Source organism: Catharus ustulatus, chromosome 4, assembly GCF_009819885.2.
Source record: "Catharus ustulatus isolate bCatUst1 chromosome 4, bCatUst1.pri.v2, whole genome shotgun sequence".
Lineage (NCBI taxonomy): Eukaryota > Metazoa > Chordata > Aves > Passeriformes > Turdidae > Catharus > Catharus ustulatus.
This window is the reverse complement of record NC_046224.1, coordinates 32,048,600-32,072,247: the sequence shown is the minus strand read 5'-3', so window position 1 is coordinate 32,072,247 and position 23,648 is coordinate 32,048,600. Positions and strand designations below refer to the sequence as shown.

The 23,648-nt window shown below is 37.7% G+C and overlaps 1 protein-coding gene across 1 annotated transcript in view; it reads left to right on the top strand.

Moving 5' to 3' along the window:
- Window positions 1-19,724, top strand: part of PPP1R3A (protein phosphatase 1 regulatory subunit 3A) — a 29,503-nt gene extending 9,779 nt beyond the window's left edge. The window contains exons 4-6 of the mRNA XM_033058391.1: window positions 13,955-14,013; window positions 14,125-14,270; window positions 16,466-19,724. Of these exons, the coding sequence (XP_032914282.1) occupies window positions 13,955-14,013; window positions 14,125-14,270; window positions 16,466-18,901 (2,641 nt within the window). The 3' untranslated portion in view covers window positions 18,902-19,724. The remainder of the gene's footprint in view (window positions 1-13,954; window positions 14,014-14,124; window positions 14,271-16,465) is intronic.
- The last annotated feature ends 3,924 nt before the right edge of the window (window positions 19,725-23,648 follow it).

Here is a 23,648-nt window from a genome sequence, read left to right as displayed (position 1 = left end):
CTTTTTTTCGGTTACTACAATTTCATCAGCTTATTTAAATATGCCAATTCTGTAACACTGCAATCACTGACTCTTAGAACTTTTTAATTCAACAACTGGCTTGATCCTGCAATAGGCACAATAAATAATTTAATGGACATCAGGAGTCTCACTGAACTTTGTAGAATTCTTCATGTGTAAAACTATCCTTGAGTGTTAATATTTACAGGACCAGATGCTGTTTCAGATTGCTGGTTAAGGACCTTTGGAAAAATAGAAGTACATTGCTAAATGAATTCCTGTATGTTCAATGATTCTTTTGTTTAGGAAGACATCTATTTTGCAAACTGAACCAGGCTGTAAATAACCATTTCAGTATTCTCTCCTGTCCACCATTCAGGTACTACAGTTCATAAATGTTCAGTTGGGAAAAAATTGTTCCATTACATTAACCTTGACTTTGCTAAATGTTAGTCTTGAAAAGATGTTTAAAGTTAGCGCAACATTAGCTGAGAACACTGGAGTCATATTTAATCATTGCAATGACTACCAGTGTCATTCGAGCTGTTTATTCTGATTATGAACTTTAAGATGAGATCCAGTCCCAGCACCACAACTCTGAAATTGAAGCAATGGATTCAGCTGCAGTGTAGGTCCTGAAAACCAAATGCCCATGGTATTTTTAATATTAAATGTGGATTATCTTCTCATCTACAAAAGGTGGAAAAAACGGTCCAAACAAATACTTTGAAAGTTAAATGAAGTCCCTGCCTTAGGGCAAAGGAGAGGGTAAGACCTTTTAAACACTGTGGGAGAATGTTAGAAGTGGCTATTTGATCCCTAGACCTTCAGTGACACGCACAAAAAGTATTAGTTGACATGCCAAAGCATAATAGGGGGCTTGGTTTTGTCAGTCTTTCCACTCTCCTCCTGATTCGTGAAACCAGCTGATACTCTAACACTAAACTTGAGGATTTATTGCTGCTGGTCACTAACTGTAGTCCTAAAGGGCACTGGGCTGCACAATTGAATATGAACTAGGCAAAGCTGGCAGGTTTTTCTTACCTTGAACTTAGGGGCATCAAGTGCATTTGCATTTATATTCTGTTTTGATGCAAAATTGTTGTCCCTGCAATAAATTTATAGATAAGATATGCTAGGCTGAAACTTGTTATGGTTATAGTTCATGTTATGGTAGAGGGTTGGGAAGTTTGTCAGTCTTTGCAGCTACCCTAGTAAATCTGAACCAGTGTCTCCTAGGTTTTTTCCATGTCTTCTTGATAGAAATATTGATATGTGGTAGTAAGCAGGTGAATAATGAAAAAAAGGTTATAAAAGTCTCTTGTCATGATAACACCTGGAATTTTTGTCCTATTGGGAAGCTTACTGAATTTACAATTGATTTCCAAAATTTAGATCTTAGCTGCCCTCTTTTAAGAACAGCTGTCTAAGGTTTTTTTGTCAGCCTTTCTGTTCTCCTCCCCAGGAGTGGTATCTTAGTCTCACCTGACTGCTATCTCTCTACAGTCTAAGACACTTACCACTGTCTTGTATACATGCCTCAGCACACTGCAGGCAATCTCTCACCAAACATTCTCTTTTGACATGACAGGAAGAGACTGCTCCTTCTCTATTTTTCCCATGTGAGATTCAGAAAAAGACAAGAGGCAACATAGGCTAATGTTTTTCTCCTCTCAGATTTATACAAAATAGACAAAACTTGAAAGTTTCTCTCCTCCAATATTTTAAAGTAGTGGTAAAAGAAGGAGGAGAAAAACAAAGAGACACTGCCCCTGGCTCCTTTCTACAAAACCATTTTGACCTTTCATCATAACTTTTCCAGAAAAGATAGTGACCTTTGAAGCACATCCTCTTACATTAGGCCAAGCCTAAGTCTCAGAAAACTTGACTGCTCACTCACTTTTTCCTCTTTTTCAGCTGCTTGGCCCTGGAGATAGATATCCAAATAGAGAAGTCGTGCTTTACTAATTTCACAAGGGAGCTCTCAATAGACTTTCTAACATTGCCCTGGAGAATCTTTTTGAAAGAGGTTCTCTGTCAAAGGACTCAATGAACTTTCTGACCAATCTGCATATCAAACAGCTGTATAACACTTCTGAACAGGTGCTGCTTCAACATTGCTACATGGCCACCACAATAAGGTACAACAAAGACAGAGCTGTGAAAGGGCCTGAAAAAAGTGGCAGTGTTCCTTTTTATAATTTCTATAGCTTAATTTGAGGTATAACTGACTTATTATGCAATGGGCTTTTCTGCAGTCTTTGCTATAGTCATGAGATTTGGGGATAGACAGTGCTATATTAAAGATTTGAGCCTGGCACCAAACTGGTGTTGCGCTCCTGGTTTAGACTGGATGGCACTGAAATCTTCAAATGGACAGATATACATCTATATTAAAAAAAATAGACAAAAGTATTAATGTTTTCCTATTAAAACTCAAGGTCTTTTTTAATGAGATAGAAAATAAAGACTAATTTCTTGGGACTTTGTTTGCTTTGAGGCAATGATTATTCTCATCCCAAGTCAGGCCAATGCATTTTGTTCTGTGCCACCCATGTCCCTGCTTCAATCATAAACTAAGACTGAAAAATGAAAATATTAGTAATTGGAAAATATAATCCCCTGGATAACACCAATCCAATAATCTTAATAAAAATAGATTTATTACAAACATTGTCAGAATCCTGCTGGGAATTCTCGTTGCAGAAAAAATGCTTAAATTCCCTTACAGCTGCTCTCTTGATCAATTGTCCCCCTTGATACTATTAATCATAATACCATATATTGCTTATTCTGAGCATCTTTTTCAACTTCACTTTCCAAACTTATTTTCTAATTTCTCTGTGTGTAGAAGTTACTGACAGTCCTTTATTGTCCTTTTTCAGGCTCACCTTTTCTCCTCTCCTGGTAACAGCCCCTTTTCTTAGGTGAGAAGACAATAAGGGGTATTTCCTCAAGGTGGAGAAATACCACAGGTTAATATTGTCTTCCTCAAATTTCAAACATTTAAGTAGAGGTTAAGTAGAGGTTCTTTGCTTTCATTCAAAATGCTTGTGAAGTTTGCTTGACTGACGGAAGTGAAGCTGCCTATCCCTAGGGTGATTTCCAAATGGCAGCCACAGTGCCAGACTCCTTTGCCATGCCAGACTCCTTTGCCATGCCAGACAGCAAATGCCCTCAACTCCTGCTCTAATAATGAGTCCACCAGTCCATCTCCTGCCTCTGTCCTGGTTCCTGACTATCAACAAGGAAGCTAATTAGTGTCAGTCCCATTTGTTGGGTGACACCTATTTACTAAGAACTAGGTTGAGCCTTCTCTAACACTGCTGCTAGTTGAAGGTCATACAGGAGAATCAGTCTTGCCTAGATTCATAATCGGGGCTCCTATTTTACATACAGCTTCATTTTAATAGGATCAGTTGTAATGACAATATTTTAAAATATCATTCAGTTATTTCTGCGTAGTATTCACACAGCTCTTTATTTATAGCTCTTTGATTTTATCTGCCATTTTTGTTTCTGAATCTTTTCCTTTGTGGTCTCAATCAGTTTTGAATCTACCATATTTGTAATTTATTATTTCCTGCAATGTTTACATTAAATTATTTTTCTGTTGTGCTTCTATTTTTTAAATACCTCCTGTAGGAAAGTAATCATATAAACAGAAGGCCATGATACTGCCACACATGACATATAATAAATGTGTTATGCTTCAGGCATGTACTACATGACATCTCCACAAAGAGGGATCATTTGAAGCCAAAATGTTTTAGGTAGGAATTAGCCATATTTCCTGTAAAGCCACCTGAGAAGTCAAAATTCAGAAGTGTGCATTAGGAGCCCAGAAGTAAGGAATGGTGCTGGCTGAGCTTCAGAGGTGCTCTGTTTTGTTGTCAGCATGGACAGCATTTCTCCACGTCGCGCTCACACTGCTCTGTGCAATCTCTGTCTCTAACCAGTGTGGCTATTGGCTTCTGCTGCACTTAAGGTCTAGTTCCCAGGAGTCTGTCTTGAGTTTTGGAAAGAGGAATTTGTTTCAGCCTGAGGATGCAGTTACTGCCCACGCCCACAGTTCTGCCACCTCCCCAGCTCTGCTGCCCAACACCTCCCTGAACTTCAGTGCAGCTCCAGCAAACTCCAACACAGCTCTGACACCCCTACCTCTTATGAAGATCATCCTTTTTTAACAGTATGTAAAAGCCTGAAAACGATCTAGAGCATTTCTCTGAAAAGCGTTTTAGATGAGTACTCAGTTTCCTTGCAACTTGGTTTCAGAGCCACTTCAGAGCTTTTTCCAGCTTCTCCTGACTAATGGGTTTGGTAGTTTAGAAAGCACACAGGCTGCTCACACTGACTGCCCTTTGCTGGTTGCTGCTTTTGCTCAGCTGCTCACTTTATCCTCTCCTTTAACCCCTGGGAAGACCCTTCCTTGTTCTGATTTTATGTGCCCAGTACCTCTGCCTTCTTGGACAGCTGTAATTCTGTGTCCAGTTGTTTAGTGCTCTCACTAGGGTCTAATATTAGAATTTTATTTATATATTTATTCATATATTTATTTATCCTTATATATTGTATTTCAAAAGAAAACCAGAGGAGTGTTTAATATTTTCAGGCAGTAATGTCTATTTGCATTTTTTTCATATATACCACAGTTTATTGCAACATATCCTCTTGAAGGGTGCACATCTTTTTTTTAATGTACCCTAATCTTCATGCACTCCAAGTCTGGTTTAAATTACTGAAATTCTTTAGCAATCATAGCAATAACCTTTTTCTGTACTTAGATGATTTCTAAGAAAAATTATATTTCCTTAATTTCTGGCAAATTCTTATCAATACCTTTATATACAAGTTGCTATAAAGATTAGCTATTCTCATCTAATTGTTTCTTGGAGTTTAAGACTGTCTCAGCAGGAGTTGCTGAGGGATGAAACTTCTAATGATGATTTAAAGCAGTGAAGTGTGTAGGCTGAAACTGAAATAATTATTGCTGTAACCCTCTAAGCACTCCACGTTCCTCAAGAGAAAATACTTTGTTCAGAACAGACCCTGAACAACAAAATGCGAAGAAAGTAAAATAATAAAAAAAACCTCCAGCCCTTGAAGCAGGATGATAATTTAGAAATAGAATCAGTATAATGTGAAGATGTTCTCAACAACTGCTCACAAATGCATCAGACATCACAATTAAAAGGAAATAATAATTATGGCCCCATTCTAAAGTATGGAATATTCTATTCCATTCAATAAGTCATGAACACTTTAAAACCATCAGTGTAATCTACAAACCTATATTTACAACATTAAACTGGATGTTCTGCCTTTTCAATAACTGTCATCTCATCTCTATTATTTTCACCTCAGACTCTAATTGTTTCTTTTATAGGAGCTAACCTACCAGTGTCCTTGGCAGTACAGTTTATGGCTCATGCATTTACAGTAATTGTTTGGGCAATTTGCCACACAGTATAACAATCTTCACATCACAATCAGTTTTTATAATAAACAGCATTAGTTGTGAAAAATACGAGCGATGCATGATTCTTATGGTAGATAAAGGGCACTGAAGATGCCCTTTAGAAAAAGAAAGGAAAACGCTCAAGCCTTGAACTACTTGAGAAAAATACTGATGTCACAATAGAGCTAATTAATTTGATGGTACAAACAAGAGGGGGAAAGGGCCTTGCATTCATTAGTGTCAATTCCAAATGAGAGCATACCGTTCATAAAAATAATATTCTGCCTGAGTTTAGATAAAATATGCAGGTAAACAAATAAGAAGCACCAGGTCTGGCAATAACACTGATTTTGCTCCTTAGCTTCATCAAGGCTCTTTCTTTTCTATAGACACAGAGAGTTCAAAGCCTGGGCAGATACAACTTACAGGTAGAACTCTGGAGGAGTCCAGATCCTACTGCCCACCAGCTGGTTTGCCACTGCCAGGCACCAGAGGCACTGGAGCCTCTGTGCAGAGTCCTGGTGTGCCCCTGGGAAGCTGAACATGTGCATTATGGCTTCTCTCCATAACACACAGGTGGTGGCACACAAACATTTCTCACTGCATGTGTCTGTGCTGCAGATGTTTTGTGGCCTCTCAGTTTTCAAGAGTCCTGAAATAGGAGGTCAAGCACAGATCAGTGGTGAGGCCATTGGACACACCTCCAGCAGGCACTTTTCCATGTTAGAAAGTCTCCAGAGGAGAGATAATATATTTGTCCTCTTAAGCCAGTGCACAGACAGGTAATTCTCAGTCTCCTTGCCATCTCCATACCACATTCTGGACCCTGCCTGGGCAGTGCTGGGCACAGAAAGGCAAAGCCCCAGGAAACACAAAGGTGGCTTCAAACCAGGGCTGTGCCTCCTCTTCCTGAGCTCAGCTGTGCAGCATCAGGGCTTGAGATCAAGAACTGCATGTGGCAATAAATTGTGTTTGTGGTTGTATTCTTAAACTATAACTTCAAATTCTAGGAACACAGATATCAATTTAAATCAGTAGGGAGATTTGTCTCTGCAGTGAATTTTGAACTGAGCAGTATGAAGGCAAGGCATGAATTTGTCTTTACTCATTAAATATTTAGGTCATATATTTAGTCAGTGAGATAGAATAAAATTAACTATGGAGACAGCATCACAAAAGAAGTCAAAGTCTACATTTTGAAGGTCCACATCAGGATCCTTGGTGCCTCCAGAACTAGAATGAAACTCATGTTTTGACTTGCTATTTTTTAAAATATTTATTTATTTATTTAAATACCAAGAGGTTTCTTTCCCCCTTTTTGCATTTTTCTCTCAGTGTGAATCAGTTTCAGAAATATTTTCTCCCCTGTCCAACTGGTATTTTAGGACCAATTAGATTAAAATAGATTAATATTAAAATTTCTCCATTAAAACAGAGCAGTATTTTAAAGCAAGCCAGTTGTTATGTGGCTTATGTTAGTAAAAAAAGACCTTGAATTCTTATTCTTATGAGATTTACAAAGAATTGAATGGACCTTTAAAGCTCTGCTTAGAACTTTACACACACAAAAATCTTTTTTAATCCTTTCCAAAATTCCTTCTTCCTGAGAAACTAATTCTTGTTGCATGTTTGTGGATTTTGAATGATGTTGCATACAATACTACTGAATTTTAGAATTACATGAGGAAAACCTTTTCTCTAGTTTCTCACCCAGGTCTTCAAGACATTTTGCAGGCTTTCTGCTTTTGACATGTACATAAACATTTCAAAATAACTTTTGTTGCTTGCTTAGATGCAGATACTTCCTTCTCTATTTCCTTCTAAGATTACTGCTGCTAATGATACAAAAATAACCAAAGTAAGCTGCCTGCCCTTCCCTCCCTTCCCTTTCCCAGCTCTTACAGTTCTGTGCAGGATTGCCAGTTTGGTTCCAGTGACAGCTCAAACAGGAGTACTTAACTGCACTAATTTACTTTTTGCTCTTCTGCTTCTCTGCAGTTACACTGCTGACACATGTAACTACTTCATTTCAGGGATCTCACATGTTGTTTGCATCCCAGTGGCATCATTCTTCAGCAAGGCTGGCTATTTTTGGCACTAGCTCCAAAAGCACTAGTTATATATTGAAGCCTGCTGCTGTACGAGGTTACTCTTAGGCTTAGAATTCTGTCCTGAAATTAATATTAACTATGGTTTGGTTAGCAACTTCAGTCTTGCCAGCTCTTTTCATGAGGACATTTTAGTTTCGCCTCAATTTCAACTTCAATACATTAAAATCTACCTTCAGGGTATAATTTTGATTTTTTTATTTTATTTTGAATCTACAGTAAAATTCAGAAGCAGGAGAGAATGCACAAAATTTAAGATTATTTTTAAATAGTGTTTGTAACTTTTTTCCCTTTTACATATTTTAACTAAATATCTAAGAAGTACGTTCTTTGAATACTTTAAGAACCGCATACCTCTCTGAATTTCAGACTAAATAATGTTATCCCATGTTTTCTCTTAAATATAAAATGGTGTAAAATAGATCAGGTTGCATTCGTTTCAGAGTTTTACAGGTGCATTTTCATCTCTTCATACTCTGTAATCCAAGAATTTTAGCCCCTTTTCACCTTTTTAAAAATAAATATATGATTTAGATAGTAAGATCTAGCTAAGTGGATGTAGCACAGAACAAAATGAGTGATACTGTGAGTTATACAAACATACACACAACTTCAGCCAAATTTTGGTGTGTGAATTAAAACAATGACAAGCTATGATAAACCCCACCCGTTACGAAGAAGTTTGTTACTCCTGGCTGTACTCCCAAACCTATTTCAGGCCAAAACACCTCCTGTTCTGTAGTGAAAACTCTTGCAAGCATAACTCTCAGGGCATATAGCTGTGCAGGAGCATTTGAAAAGGACTGGATTGCAACTATGGGATCATGAATTCTTCCCTTGGGAAATGTGTTGCATTATCTCATTCACAAAAATATATTCATGTTTCCATATTAAGACCCTCTCAGTTTCTTGTGTCTTATACTTGCACTAATAAACTACAGGATATACTTTTCTAATACTTACAGATCTTGTTAATATAGACTTTTCATCTGGCCCGTCTTCTTCTAGTCCTCTTCTGACCATGTTTCAGTTTGAATCAATCTTTCTTGGACACTGTAGACAAATGTTCTAGAGGAGCTCTTATTGGTGCCTGCTGCCACAACACGAGCATTTCTTGGAAATCTTTCATAACTGTGACTACCTTCCCTCAGACATTACTGCTGGATTTGGTTTGCCTTTATATCACAGTATCTATCTTATCTCACATCAGTGGCTTGGAAGTGCTTTCTGGCAAGAAACCCTTCCAATCTTCCAATCTGTTTCTTCCAAGTTCTGAGGCCTAGTTTTGTGGCAGAAACTCTTTCTAGTCCCTAAATGTATAACCTGACACTTTATAATTTTGAATTCCATCCCTTATCTATTATTCTGATCCTCCAGGCCACCGATTTCTTTCAATCCTCCTCTGTGTTGGTGATGTCTCCCAACTTCCTCTCTGCCACGGATTTAATTTAACTTTGACTTCTTGTGCCCTGGTCTGTAATGACATGACTGAGTAAGTCTGATTACATGACTTGTCCTCTCTGATTCCCCAGCGACGCCTGCTAGCTCCACAGCCCAGCTCCTGGGACCCTGCTTGGCACTGAGCCCCTCTCCCACCGCCCAGCTCTTATGCTCAACTCCCTCCTCTCCTGTTTAATTAATAAATTTCCCATGTGGCTGCACAACAAATGCTTTAATGAAGTCCAGATAACTGATTTTTAGACAAGGGAAATATAGTAATCTTATCAAAGACAGATAATATCAGGTGAGTCTTGCATTTTTATGCCATTTTCCATTTATCTGTATTTCTTCTCTCATTTTTGTTTTAAATCTATTGTGAAAACTGTTTGAAGACACCTGGGCCTGTAGTTGCCTTGACACAATTTCTCTTCTTTTTCCTAAATACAGCTCCTACTTTTTCTACTCTTCTGACATTGTTACAGTATAGCACCACTTGAATAGATCTGAATAGCAAAGGTTTTAAACCAATATGTGTTTTCCTCTGTTGGGTCTCTCATATTTGGGTTGGAGATTATCTGTTTCTCTTAATTGGAGCATATTTAAACAACCAGTTTTGCTGTCAGACTGTATGAAATAATATAATTTTCTAAATTGCTGTTCCTATCAGTTATGCCCTGCAAGATTTCTCTTCTCTGCCCCACCACTAGCACTATGGTAGAAGAGTTTATGAGAAGTCTTTTGTTTGTGGGGTTATATATAGATTATCTGAAATTTTGATGAAACCTCACTTCTAAAAAAATTCTTATTTAACTTATTTCTTATTTAAAAGGGCTAGTTCAAAAGCCTTGACACTTCTTAGTTTATCCCAACCCTTCATGAAATCAAAGAAATATTGTTTATTGGCTAATTTTTTTCTTGTCACTTAAACATTTGTTGTCTACTCTTCAAATCTTTAGGGTTCAAGTGTAACATTTCCTCTCTGGGATGCCAATTCCACATAACTTTGGGACTTCTGAACTCCTTCACATAACGTCAGTCACATTTTCAGTTCTACTGACTTCATATTTGTTCTTTCTAATGAAAAATTACAATGATAACATTTTTTTCAGTCCTGAATTATAAATATAACTCAATATAAGTGATTATTTAATCAAGAATTAACCACATGAGCATGGGGTTTGGTAGAAATTTGTAAATTCCTGGTGTACTCTGTGAAGATATGCCCCATTCAGCTGAATGAGAAAAAGCAGCAGAGCTTCTGCAGGATTATGGCTACTTATACTGGAATGGAATTGCATAATCTGACATAATAGATATTTTTCTAGCTTCCATTGTTGTCAGAATACCTGGTTTGCTTAAAAATAATAGTAAACTCTTTTTAACAGAATACAAATGTTGTGTCTCTTATAATGTAGGCAGATTTAGACCACACTTCACAACAAAGTGCAATAATTAATATCTGAAACAAAAGCTTAATTAATATTCTAATTTTAAAATCTGCTCATGGAATTCTAATACTGTGCTAGGACCTTTTGAGAGAAATATGACTAAAAAACTTATGAATTAGACAAACATCTTCTAGTTGCCCCTGTTTGATGAAGGGGCTAATTTTTACTGGCTTTTGGGAAGTATTTCAGTCCTTAGCATATACAAATAAGTCTGAAATTGTTCTGTAGTTATATGCACCCATAGCCTCAAAATATCATTCCTTAACCTGAAGTAGTTGTATAAATTACTTTTGTTTTATGCTCCTTGTGATCGTCAAACACTGCAGTATCAATATCCTCAATTTAAGACAATTTTAAATTTCCCCTGAGAATAATTATATGAGGACAGATATTTCTGATCTAAAATTAAATTAAGTAAAATAACTTTTACATTGACATTCCCTGTACTCAGGTATTTGCAGGGCAGGTTTGCACAAATAATGGGCTATAAACCAGAAATCTTTATAAAATTAAGTGCAATAGGCAAGAAATTATGCTACAAACCCTGAAGTGCAACTGTGAGTGTTATAATTGCCATTTTTTACCTGTGTTCCTGTTGGACAAAGGACCAGGGCTCCAGAAGCTACTAGAACAAAAGTTAAAGAAAAATTCAGCTCTAATCAGAGCAAAACTGAGGGACTCAGATCAGACATACATTGAGTGTTATGGTCCCAGCCACTGAAATTCCATAGCTATATTCCAGTTTGAATTTAGAGCTGCAAGGTGAGAATCATGCAGCTTTACATAATGGTCAAAGATGTAAGTTCCCTTTGTGGTCACTCTCTTCCAGAGGTAAGAGACTTTGAAGGATATGTCAACTCCATCTTACTCATGATTCCCCTGTTAGAGGGAATGAATCTCCTTTTGGAAGTGATAATCTCTCACCACTGATAATAAGGATGGTATACAGGACTGCCTCAACACAGATGCTTAGAACAATAAGTCGAGATAAGATAACAATATAGCGGCACACACCCATAATTATCCATCTTGAAGCATCTTTATAGCTGTACATTTAAGGGTTTATAAAATAGGTATTCATCCTTAACATCCTTGTTCAAACACCGTGTCTATATTTTTACATAGAAAATTTCTTAATCAAAACAAAAATTATTCACTGTATAGGTAACACAGGAGACAGGGCAGAATTCTGTTTCCCTTTTCTCCAAGGTATGAAAATAAAGATGAAGAGTAAGGATCTTGCTTGTACACCCACCTCCATAAGGAAAAGGAAAATATGCCTACCAGTTTTGCCCAAGTGTTCTGTATTCTGGTAACCTGGGTATTTTTTGCATGAATGATATGCAGTGGGGTTTTTAATCACATGAGGGTGTGACCGAAGCTGAAAGTGGTGCTGCTACTTGGATGCCACAGTAGTTGCAGTGAACTCTAGCTAGCAGTAGGATATTAGATTAGATATAGACATTGACAGCTCCCCTTCTTCTGGGGATGCTTCTTGAATGAAAAAAATGTCAAACTCTTGTTCCTTTAAGAAGGAGACACGAGTCCCTTCTAGCAGCAAATGGTGCCATCACTGCATTCCAAGAGTTGTGGCATCCATATGGTTGAACAGTATAGATAGTCAGCTATGTTCAAAGAAATGTAGACACTTCAGGATGCTTTTTTTTTCCTGCTGGAGAGCAGTGGAAGGTTTCCTGCTGGGCCCATGTTGGTTTGGGATCACTGTTTTGGGGTAGCAATTCACTTCATGTGTTATGCATGTCTTGGCTCCTAATCTGGGGCTTTTGCAGACACCCTAATAGAACCTGAATGTTTTGATGCATCTGTACCATGATTAAACCCCAACATATACAGTGTCTAGATTTATGGAAGCAGATGAGTGGAAAAGATGCAAAAGTGCAGAAGAAAATTGGGAACTAGATGTAACACTAAGCCAGCCTTTGAACAGTAAAAAACTCCCGACACCAACCATCAAAAACCAACCACCCTCCCTAAATCCCTATGTATAAATAATAAGCACTAATTATTGACCTTAAAACCCCCACAGATCAACTGAAAAAAGGTAGATCTGCCACCTTTTTCAGAATGAAATGGAGATTATAGCAACTACAGGCAGGGGAAACAACTCAGTGTGAGTAGAAGAGTCAGAAACACATGGAGGTTATGCACATACCAGAATTCAAGAGTGACTTGGCATTCATACAGATTGCAAAAATATTTAGCATTATTGCAATTAATGGTGAAAAAGAATTGCTGAGAGAGCATAAATCTTGTGCTTCAAGGACAGTTTCTAACAAAAAATGGCCAAGAGGAAATTTAAGAGGGCAGTGCAAATTACTGCAAATATTTTCCTACAGCAACTCTACATCTTCCCCTAAAGTATCTGATAGTGGCAAGCGTCATAGATCAGATGCTAGACTGGCAAGAGCTTCTCTCTGCTTAGGCTGGCAAACCCTATAAAGACTGGTTTTTTAAAAGTTGGTGACAGTAGATGTCTAGGTTCTTTTAATAGAGTATAAATTTAGCATCCTCCTTCTGAATTAAGCATTTAGGTGGCAGAGCTAATGTTATATCAATTCAAATGAAAGACACTAGGAGAAAATAGAAGGGGAAAGGATTAATATTTGAAAATTAGAAAGTAATTTTCAGTAACAGAGGTGGACGGCTGGTTGAAAATCATATAAATTAAGACCTACAGAAAAAAAAAAATCCTCCTCATAGAGGAGTCATTAAGAGTGATATAATAATTTACATTTTACATAAGTGACACTCTCTTAACATTTTTTTTCCTTTTCCACTAAAGGTTTGATCCCTATAAGCATGTAACTTGAACTGCTAGGACCTGGCAGTTCGATTGATATCAACTGATATTGATGAGGACTGCAGGCACTCAGCATATCTTTGTAGATGGTTTTTTTTTTGTGTTGAACCTGGCCTTTGTTTTCACAGCTAGCAAAGCAACAGAAAAAATTGCACTGACTCAGGGAAGCAGAATTCAGGCATCATTTAGCAACAGGATTTATACTGTACACATGCAGGGAGAATCTTTTCATTTATTTCAGGTAACAAAGATGCCTTTTCCCAGCCATCTCTGTAAACATACAAATATTTGAAAAACACAAGCAGGAAAGAGCCCTGGCGTCTTGACACATATATCCTTCCAGACCCTTACTTGACCCCAAAATTATGTTCTCCTGTCACTGACCCATCTCATCACCTTTGTGCTGCTTTCTCAGAAAAGGCCTGGGAAAACCCATCAGATGTGCAATGTTATCTGAAGGTCAACACATTCTCATTTTCTTGGCCAATTCTTTCTTATGACCAAGTCTTAATATCAGGTCACTAAAATGTGCTACATTTTATGAAGCTGTGATTTTCAGACTTTCAAACAGCCTTCAAAATGTTGTGTAATTAACTAGTAGTCTTTATATTTGAGTCTAAGGGGAATTAGAACAATAATTTTTGCAGAATAACACAAGAAGTTTCTTTTTGTTTAACAGAAAAGAAGAAATATTGGCAACGTCTGATGATGGCACATGGAATAACTCAAGGACTTCAGGTACAACACCCGGCTTAATTAGTTCTTCCTTACTTTACTGCACACGTTAATTAAAAATAGTGTAACAACCAACCTCATGGAAATTATTCAACTGTTTTTTTAACTCTTCAGACACAAACATCCCGGAGATTGTTTATTCACAAGCAGAAGACAAAGACACCAAGCTAGCTAACGAAAATATAAAAGAGAAAAGTGCAGAATACAACCAGGGTGATCACAAAGATGATGAAAAAGATGAAAAAGAATTAGAGTTGCTGGTAAGTGTTATACAATTATATCTACAGTATTAAATTATTTGAATCCATTTACGCTTCAAAGCTGGTGAAATGCCCCCTTTTAGCAGAGCTGACTGATGTACTAATTTACAAATGTAAAGCCTTGGTCTGTACTTACACTGAATCTCTAACTGATTCAACAATAGAAGGTGCTTTGATTTCGGTATAGTGCGTCAACTTTTTCTGGTCTTAAATTAATGACTTCTCCCTTTTACTTCTTTACCAGAGGCTCTAAAAAACAATTCTAAGGAATTAGAGGGGTAACGCTTTAAAAAATCCCCCCTCCTATTCTCTAGAATAGGAATATTTTGAAATACATGTTTTCTGTTTGCAAAATTTTTATATTTGTAGTACTGTTTACTTATGAGATTTTTGAAATTATAGCTATATGAGCATAGTAAGTATATATATTTATGTTATCAGATTCTTCTATGTAAGTATTTTACATTATATTTTTTACAATGAATTTCACACTCAGTGAACATTCAATCTATTTGGATTTGCGTGCATGTGTGTATGTGGTTTGCCTTGCATTTTTCAGTATGAAAGAAAAAATGGCTATAAATGAGACACATACAGCAATCTATTATTCCCAGTGTCTGTTTTCAGCTCATATCATTTGGGTGCACAGATTCATAATCATAGATTATAATAGCTATCACCTGTGAAAATGTGAATGCTGAATCAGACAAGAGAGGAAGATGGGAAACCATTCTTCTTTTCTTGTTGATAGAGAGAAAATAATCCTCTCATTTGAATATAAATTTTTCTTTTCTTTTACTTTAAAAAGTTGAAAATTGTTGCCTATTATGGGACCTATCACTGTCTGAAAGTCAACATTTTGGTTCTTTTTCTTTATGGTGAAATGTGCAAAGGAGGACCTCTAAAATCCCTTGTTGTTCTCAGTCCACCCTTTTACAAAAAAGAGGATCAAATATAACCATTTGTTTATCAATTGCCAGACTTGTCCGTACAATAAATGAAGGGGGAGCTATAATTTAGATGTTAATTTGCACTCTGCGCTCTTTAATGAATTAAACAATGAAGGCTTATAATACATGGAAATACAACCAAATCTTTGAAACACACAGGCATTGGCTCACAAGACAGCTGTGCAGTTGACAAGTAACATGAGCCTTATGTGAGAAGAAGGGGAAATCGTAAGATTTGCATATAATTATTGAGATCATGCAAATGTCAGTTATGAGGAGGGGAAAAAAACACAGGCATCTCACTGTTAAATCCTGACAGTTGGCATCACCGAAGAACTCAAATACACTTGAGCACTGGTTGGCAGAGGGTCATTAAAACAGAATTTGCAGAGACATTAGCTCCCTCACTTTTCTTTGAGTGACGTTTTACTATTAATAGTTTGCAGAGGCTTTGCAGAAAACATATTAATAAGAGAAACTGTAATGGGGGTATCTACAGCAAGTGCAAATGTATAAAGGGGTGCCCAAGAAGCTAGCCTCTAATTGATCAGCTAGTGCTATCAGTGTGACTGCTAAAGTGAGAAGAGAGTGCAATGACAAGCAGGCATGGCTGAATAATACAACATGATATTTGGAAGCTGGGAGGGAGAATGATTAGTTTCTGGCCTTTTACTTTGCTAATCTCATTTCCAACTCATGTCTTACCAGATTGTCTAAAAACAGTTCTGGTTTGAAGCCTGTAAAATGATCCCTGAGAGAAATATAGCACAGATAATCCTTACAGTATTTGTCAGTGTGAAATGTGTCTTTGTTTTACTGGACAATACTGTACATTACTGGACACTGATGTACTGTATCAATGCCCTCATTTAAGCACCAATCCCCCTCCCCTAGCTCCACAGCTTCCTCTCTCCAAATCTAGAATCAAATGTATAGAGAACAAATTAGCCTGCCTTTAAGGGAATATTCTCTTCAGATTTAATTTGTATGAAATCCACTACCAGCTTACTGAACTCATGAATAAATAGCACTATTTTATTTCCTGCTCCTTTCAGCACCGCCATAAAGCTCATTACCCATGTTAAAAAATACATGCAATACAAATTTTGCGAATGGTTTCGAACCTGTTTCCATAAAAGCTTTGTTACCGAAAACAAAACTTTCCATAATGAAATCCTGCCTCCTTCATTTGGAATATTTTTGCAAAGCACTTTTTGATCATTCTTTTCTATTCTATTGTTTCAGTTAAATCAGCACTTCACAGGAGCTAGAGGTACCTCTTCCAGAGATGAAAGGAATTTATATACAACAGAACCAATTAATTTTCCAAGTGAAACTGAAAGATTGGTGAAAAATCTAACCTGTATAGAAAGAAGCAGTGACTTGCACCCTGTGCCCATCAGTTCCTCATCTGAAAACACTTCACATGCAATAGGAGAAGAATTAAAAGATAAAGCTAAATATTCTGTAGGAGATTATAATAATCAGCTACCAGGGAAGGAAGTCACTGCTGGCTCAGTAAACAGCTATGAGCGGTCTTTGGAACACACTGGTACCAGTGAAAGCCTTTTATCGGCAAAACATTTTCCTCTGACAAAGCAGGATGAGGCTATCAATATTATGGCCATTGGCTCAAGCCGACAAGGAGAGAGGCACACAGATATTTCAAAAGGTGAAATAGACAGTGCCTCAGGAAGTAAGATGATGGAGAGGTTATTCATCAGTGAGGATGCTGCTGGTGCCTCAAAAGGGGCCTGTGAAACAAGACCAGAAACCATTTTACCAGAGCATGATGAATCCATGCAATTAAATGCATGCATAGCAAGGACGCTGGATGGCAATGCTAATCCAGCTCTGGAGCACCAGGCACCACAAATGTCTCTCCAAACTTTGGATTCATTGTTGTCAGATGCTGACAAAAATGAAGGAAAAATCAAGATGATTGAAAGCAAAGTTCAGGTACATTTAAGAGGAGATTTATATGCTGGCACTTTTGCACATGCTGGTGTCTCAACAGATTCAACACAAAAAAAAGGAGTTGGTGAAATGTCAGAAAATAACACTGATTTAGGGAAGCAGAAGAAAGTCATTGAAGTAGCAGACTTGGCATCAATTGGTGAGGAGGAAGCTTCCAAGCCTTTACAGTCACACAAGAAACACAATGCCAAAGCCCTGAACCCAGCACCTCTGCCAGCTGAGAACAAGCAGGCACCCAGGGCCACCAGGGTGGATGAAAAGCAACCTGAGGACGCTCAGGAACACAGCAGATTCAGAAGGCTGAAAGACAGAGAGAAGACAGACAACACAACCTTGTTGTGGCAAGAAACGGGGAGTGAGGTTCAGTGGAGAGTGAGGGGGAGCATGGAACCTCAGACCGGGACTTCCACAGAGGAGTTGTTTGCCGGCCAGGAGGCAGAGAGCTGTGAAAAGTCTTCTGTCTCTGAGCAGGGTATTGCAAAGAAAGCAGAGGCAGGTACAGCTTATATAATTAAAACAATATCAGAAAGTGCTCCAGAAAAAATGCCTGGCAGTGAAAAAGCAGTAATTGCTAAGCTACCTCGAGAGACTGCACTAAGTGACAGGCCCACAGAGGAAAAGGAAACAGCGTTTGATACACATGAAGGGAGAAATGATGGTTCACATTATGCTCTTTGTCAACTCAACACAGTGGGTGTATTATATGACACTGAATTTGAAAAGGAATCAGTTTTAGGTATTTATAATGCACGCGTACATGAAACACTGCAAGGAGAAACGAAGTCTGTAGGCAATAGCAGGGAAAAATGTGCCAAAGCACAAGCAGACAATATTCTACCTGTAGGAGAAGCATTAAAGACTTCTGCTATGGGAAATTTGCAGGAGGGTTTATGTTCAGAATTACCTAAAAGTCCCCTGGGCACTCAGAAGCATCTGTACCATGAGAAAGCAGAAGAGCTCTACAGGGAAGAAAGCCACGGTGATACACTTTCGTGTTTATGTTCTAAAGCTGAAACAAAAATGCCACCTTCTGGTACAAATACTGTGCCTAGTTACCATTACAAAAGCTCTTCAGTGGCATCTTTAGAAGGGCCCACTGTGGAAGGAGGCACGGAGCACCTGCATAGACACTTTGAATCCAAAGTCATTGACAAGGCTGCTGCTGAGTCAGGGTACAATTTAAACCTAACAAATGAAATTACATGTATTAATAAAAACTTCTCTCCTGAAATTGAAAAAGGAGAAGTACCCTCTGCTTCAGACACAGCAATTTCTGGAGAAGGAAGAGGAGGGAGTGTAGGTCAATTTTTCCATCAAGCAGAGCTCCAACAAGAGAAGTCATGGAGGCCAGAGGTTTTAATCAGTAAGTCTACCAAAGAAAATGGAAGAACAGACCCTCAAGCTGGCCATTTAATAACTGAGGGGAAAACACGAAACTGCCTTGAGGACTCACAGAAAGAATGCCAACATGCTTCTGATTCTGCAGATATTTCTAACCAGAAGAGTGAAGCACTTAAGTTACCTAGTGAGTCTCTAGGTTTAAAACATATTGCTTTCAAAATATTTTATTTCTTCTTGTTTCTTCTATTTGCTGCAACACTCTACCACTATGATTTGATGGTCTGCCTTGCACTCTACCTGTTCTCCTTGTATTGGCTGTACCATGAAGGAAGAAGAAACAAGGAGTCTATAAAAAAGGAATAACATTGACTGTCAACTGTGCTCAGGATCCATGGTCAATAATCTCCAATTCCACCAAAGCATTTTCACTATTAAAGAGTTTATTCTTTGTTAGAACCAAAGCAAGATTTTCACAGCAGCGTCTTTCATTAAGAGATTGTATATGAAGTTGAGCCTTCATATAATAATTAAACTATGCAGGACCATTATATTTGGATCATTAAATACCTATATGAGTTCTGAACTACTTCAAGTTTAAATGAAGTACAGCTGTTGCTTCTTAGCAGGATATGAAAAGCAATGCTTCATGTCTCTGTAGTACTTAAATCCACCATTTATTTGCTTTAATTTCTTTGCATTAAAGCTTCATATTTTTCTGGGAATTTTTTTCCTAATATTCTGTTTGGTACATAGCAACACAAGGAACAACATAAAACCTAAGTCAGTATTTTGGTGCTGACATTGCAGTAGATAATCTGCTAGTGTAATTAGTCAATGCTCTAAGCAATGCATCTGTTGATAGTTTAATACATTTTTCCAAACTTTTATTTCATTATTTTGACTTAGAGCTTCAGTGGTATCCCTGTTTGAAAAATGTAAGACTTTGACTTCAGTAAGGTCATGTAACTTCCAGAATGTAACTACATAGCAGAATAGATGCGCTGTTTCTACCCTGTAAAGATTGAAGGTCAGAGCCACAGGCCTCTTACTGATCACTCGCATGCACAAAAGGTTTTGGGTTTCACAAATGAGGACTGCGTAACATGACCGAGAATTTCACTGAGTAACATGACTGAGAATTTCACTTATTCTGGACAAAGCCCTTGAGTGACACTTTTTGTCATAATTGCTTGAGCATATCTACAAAGCATTAAATAAATTTTACAAAGGAATGCTATAACTGTGTGGAGCATGCCTGAATTAGATTTACTGGTTTTTTTCTTATGGCTTGCGACCTAGAGCTAATCAAACACCTAGAGAAAACCCTGGGCACGACCCTGCTGTTCAGTGAGGCTGCTTTGTCTGGTTTGGGTGAAGCAGAAAAGACTGGTATCTGCCCTAAGGAGAGCCCAAAGTGATCCTGTGCAGCAGTTCTGTGGGGCAGACACATGGGTGACTTTGCTGCTCCAACACTGCTGGTGTCTCCCACACAAGACCAAGAAAAAATTTTGTCCAGAAGGAAGAGAATGGACAGGTTATGATGCTCTTCAGCCATTTCCCAGAGGACGGTCACAGATGCTATCACAGGTAGGATATTAAAAGAAGCACCAAGACTGCATAGTGTTACTGAGGCCATAGAAATTAAGAAGAAAAAATTTGTTTTAAAGCTCTGTTTTTTTCACTTTTCTTACTGCCCCTTTGAAATACCGTAACTGAAACTCTTGGTTGCAATATATGGCTGAAGCTATGTAATAGCAAAATTATTTAGTTGTTAGCTTATCCCTGAAATAAATGCTTTAAAGTCCATGTAAAACTTATTCACATGTTTCAGGATAACAGGACACACTTCTACAGGAGGAACCTTGGTGTTCCTGTTCTGCAGGGGGATAAAACTTTGAAACATTTTCATTCAGTGAGGTGAGCAAGTATGTGTGTGAGCTATTGTTATATGTTTTGATGACTGGATACCTTGACAGCTTTTAACAGCGATCCATGAATGAGTTACAGCGATGGACTAAAGGCATTAAGAAGCTACACAGAAGGCTGTGTCCAGATGTTCAAAGGTACATATTAGAAAAAATATTCATTGAGATAAAAAATTAATTCCATATGCATTAGGAGATGAATCCAATAAAAAGCTTAGGCTTAGACTTAAAGCAGGATTGAAGTTAAATCAGTGTAAGTCCAAAGTAATGACTGCAGACCTTCCTTTATCTGGAGACAACAAATGCTGAAAGAACCTATCCTTTTCATGATATTTATACTTCTCCAAAAGGCACAACATTGCCTTACTTCTGGTAGTTCACTTCCTGCAGTGTGTCAAGCCCCTGGTCTAAGTGGATCAGATTTTCAGCTTCACTGGGAAAGAGACATCAGGTATTGCTTTACTTCCCTGTATGGTGGAAGCTCTGAAATAGCATCTTATATATTCTGACAGAATCAAGGTCCTCAGATAGAGGGATAAAAAGTGAAGAAAGCATCCTGCACCTGTCCTGCTGAAAGTGTCAAGTACCAGATTCCTCAAGTGAGGGAAATCAAAGACATTGGATACATTTCAATCTTACATGGTTAAAACAACTATGACAGAAATTAGAATCTTTGGATTCAGTTAGCTGTTAAAAGCCTCTATAATCTGATTTACCACATAGCTCTTTAAAGCAAAATTAATAAACTTCAGAGCAAGGACCAAAGTCCAGGTTCCTGACCAGTTAGGTAAAAGCTTCACAGGATTCAAACTCATGTTTGAATATCTTCAGCTTTACCAAACCTGGGCCTTTCATCCAGCAGAACCTACTTTAACCATTGGAGGAGTATTATTGTGAGGAGGCCTGTGGTCACCAGGGTTTGGCAGTACCGCTGTACACAGATGGGCTCCTACTTTCTCAACTGACTTAAACTGAAAATGGTTTTCTGCACAGAACAATAGATACTTCTTTTTTTTTTTTCATTTAAGTCTAGAGACTCATTTGATACTCCCATCACAGAGGAGTTTTCTTTTCCCAGAACTTGTAATGTCTATTTTTTAGAGAGGCCTTAATCTGACACAGTAAGCACCTGAGATAGCTAAAGAACTTTCAATGTCTTGGACACATGCCTTATTTTAAGCATAGCTGAACAGTTCAGTCACCATGGTAGCAGAAAAGCCTGGTTCTGGTTTTTTTTGTTGAATCTTGGGGATTCTAAGCAGTGTGTATTTTAAGGATCCTTTTGCTCCTTCACATGGAAGCACAGACATCCTTGAACCATAGGAGAACCATACATTTGTGTGGTAGTTGTCTGTATGTAATCTGCAAGGTGAAAACTTTGTTCCTCATGCATTTCAACCTAAAATAGTTGGTTCATTGTCAAGGGCTCAGCTCAGCTGACTGGAGAGCAAGAAAAGGGGTTAGGGATGATCGATGGACCCTGGACTATGGGTGGAGGAAAGTCAATGAATTGAATCAATCTCTGGACAATGGCAGAAAGATGTTACAGAGAGCTCAGGAGAGTCAATATGACCTGCAACCCCTCCCCCGAAAAAACAACAACAAACAAAACAAAACCAAAACAAAAAAAAGCCCCAAACCAGAAAACAACCAACCAACCAACCAAAAAACCCAATCAAGGGATAGAGAGCCTCTATTAATACAGACATTAAAAATTAGTGGACTTTTAATATGTGTCATAATATATTTTAAATAATTCCTGAATATCAGCTAACATTTAGCTCAATTGCTTCAGTTTCTACAGAAAGTGGGCTTTAAACAGCTGTATTCCTGTATCCAACAGGTTAAACATCTGGGTTTTCCATTTTAACATGTACAGTCATTCAGAGTTGGAATTTAGGGTAAATATTTGAGTGTTAGGATAAGCATATTTCATCTACACACAAGTGGAATACTGTTAGCATTTCTCAGATTTGGATTGGGATTTTATGTTCTATATTTAAAATATTTAATCAGCATATCATACCTTATGATTGCAAAACAGGACTGTAGACTGATCTGTGAGCACAGGTGCCCAAACTTTAAAGTACGTATGTGCTTAAAACAACAAAGCAAGTAATTTTATCTTTTTTTTATTTATCATTTGATAAGCTATCTTTTAAAAATTCTCTTACTTTTGTTTCTAGCATGGAAGAAACACCTTTATAACATTGGCAAAATACTGGGTTTTACTTACTTCAGAGAATAAGTGGTGTGTTGTGCTCTTGCAATGATTCATATTTAGCTTGCCTACAAGGCAGCAGTAACATATTTCTAGTTAATTCTTTAATTTCTAGTAGATTCTAGTTGTTTCTTCAAGATATGCAACAGAAAGAAGGTGCAATTCTAGATGGTAGGGTAATCCTGTGGTCACAAATATAGTGATCAAAAATGATATAATCAGAAAAGGCTTCCTTGCATTATTGCAAGGTATATTAGGTGCATCTACATTCCATATCATGGGAGGTGTGTCCCATGACCATTATCCAAATTGTATATATAACAAATAAATGAGTTTTCATATTGTGACATGTCTAATATGTTGAATTGGCTTAAATTTAAATCCAGGGCAGAAGAGAGAGGAGAGAGAAGAACTTCTACATTCAGATATCCTGCTAGCAGGAAGTCAGAACAAGCTACATCATTAATGACCTAGGTACTTGTTGCTAATTGCTTGCTGGTTCTTATCCATCAGTGACTTTTGGCTCAACAGAGGATAGGCTCTAAAACAAGGTACAGCTTTTAAAGGCCTAGTTAATATTGGAAATGAAAAAATAAGGAGGACAGAATATGAACTAGATCCTTAAAGGAAGGTTAATATGATAATGTTCTGAGTCACTATACTAAATTTTATATGCCCAGTGGTATTTACACCCTAAATAAAACACTTAAGCTCTCTAGTTATTGAGCATATGAATGAGAATCAAAACAATCTGTTAAATATGGAACTGCCAAAATTTTTTTAACAAAAATCCCTGATGACAGAGTTAGGTCTTACACCCCTGCCCTGCCAGTGGGATTTAGTTACTGCTGGGTGGCAGGGACATGCTTTTTTCAGGTCAGGTTCCATATTCTGCAGCCCTCTCATGCACTGAGGTGCCTAAATAGCTGCCTTCAGAAACAGGACACTTTGCAGAAAACAAACC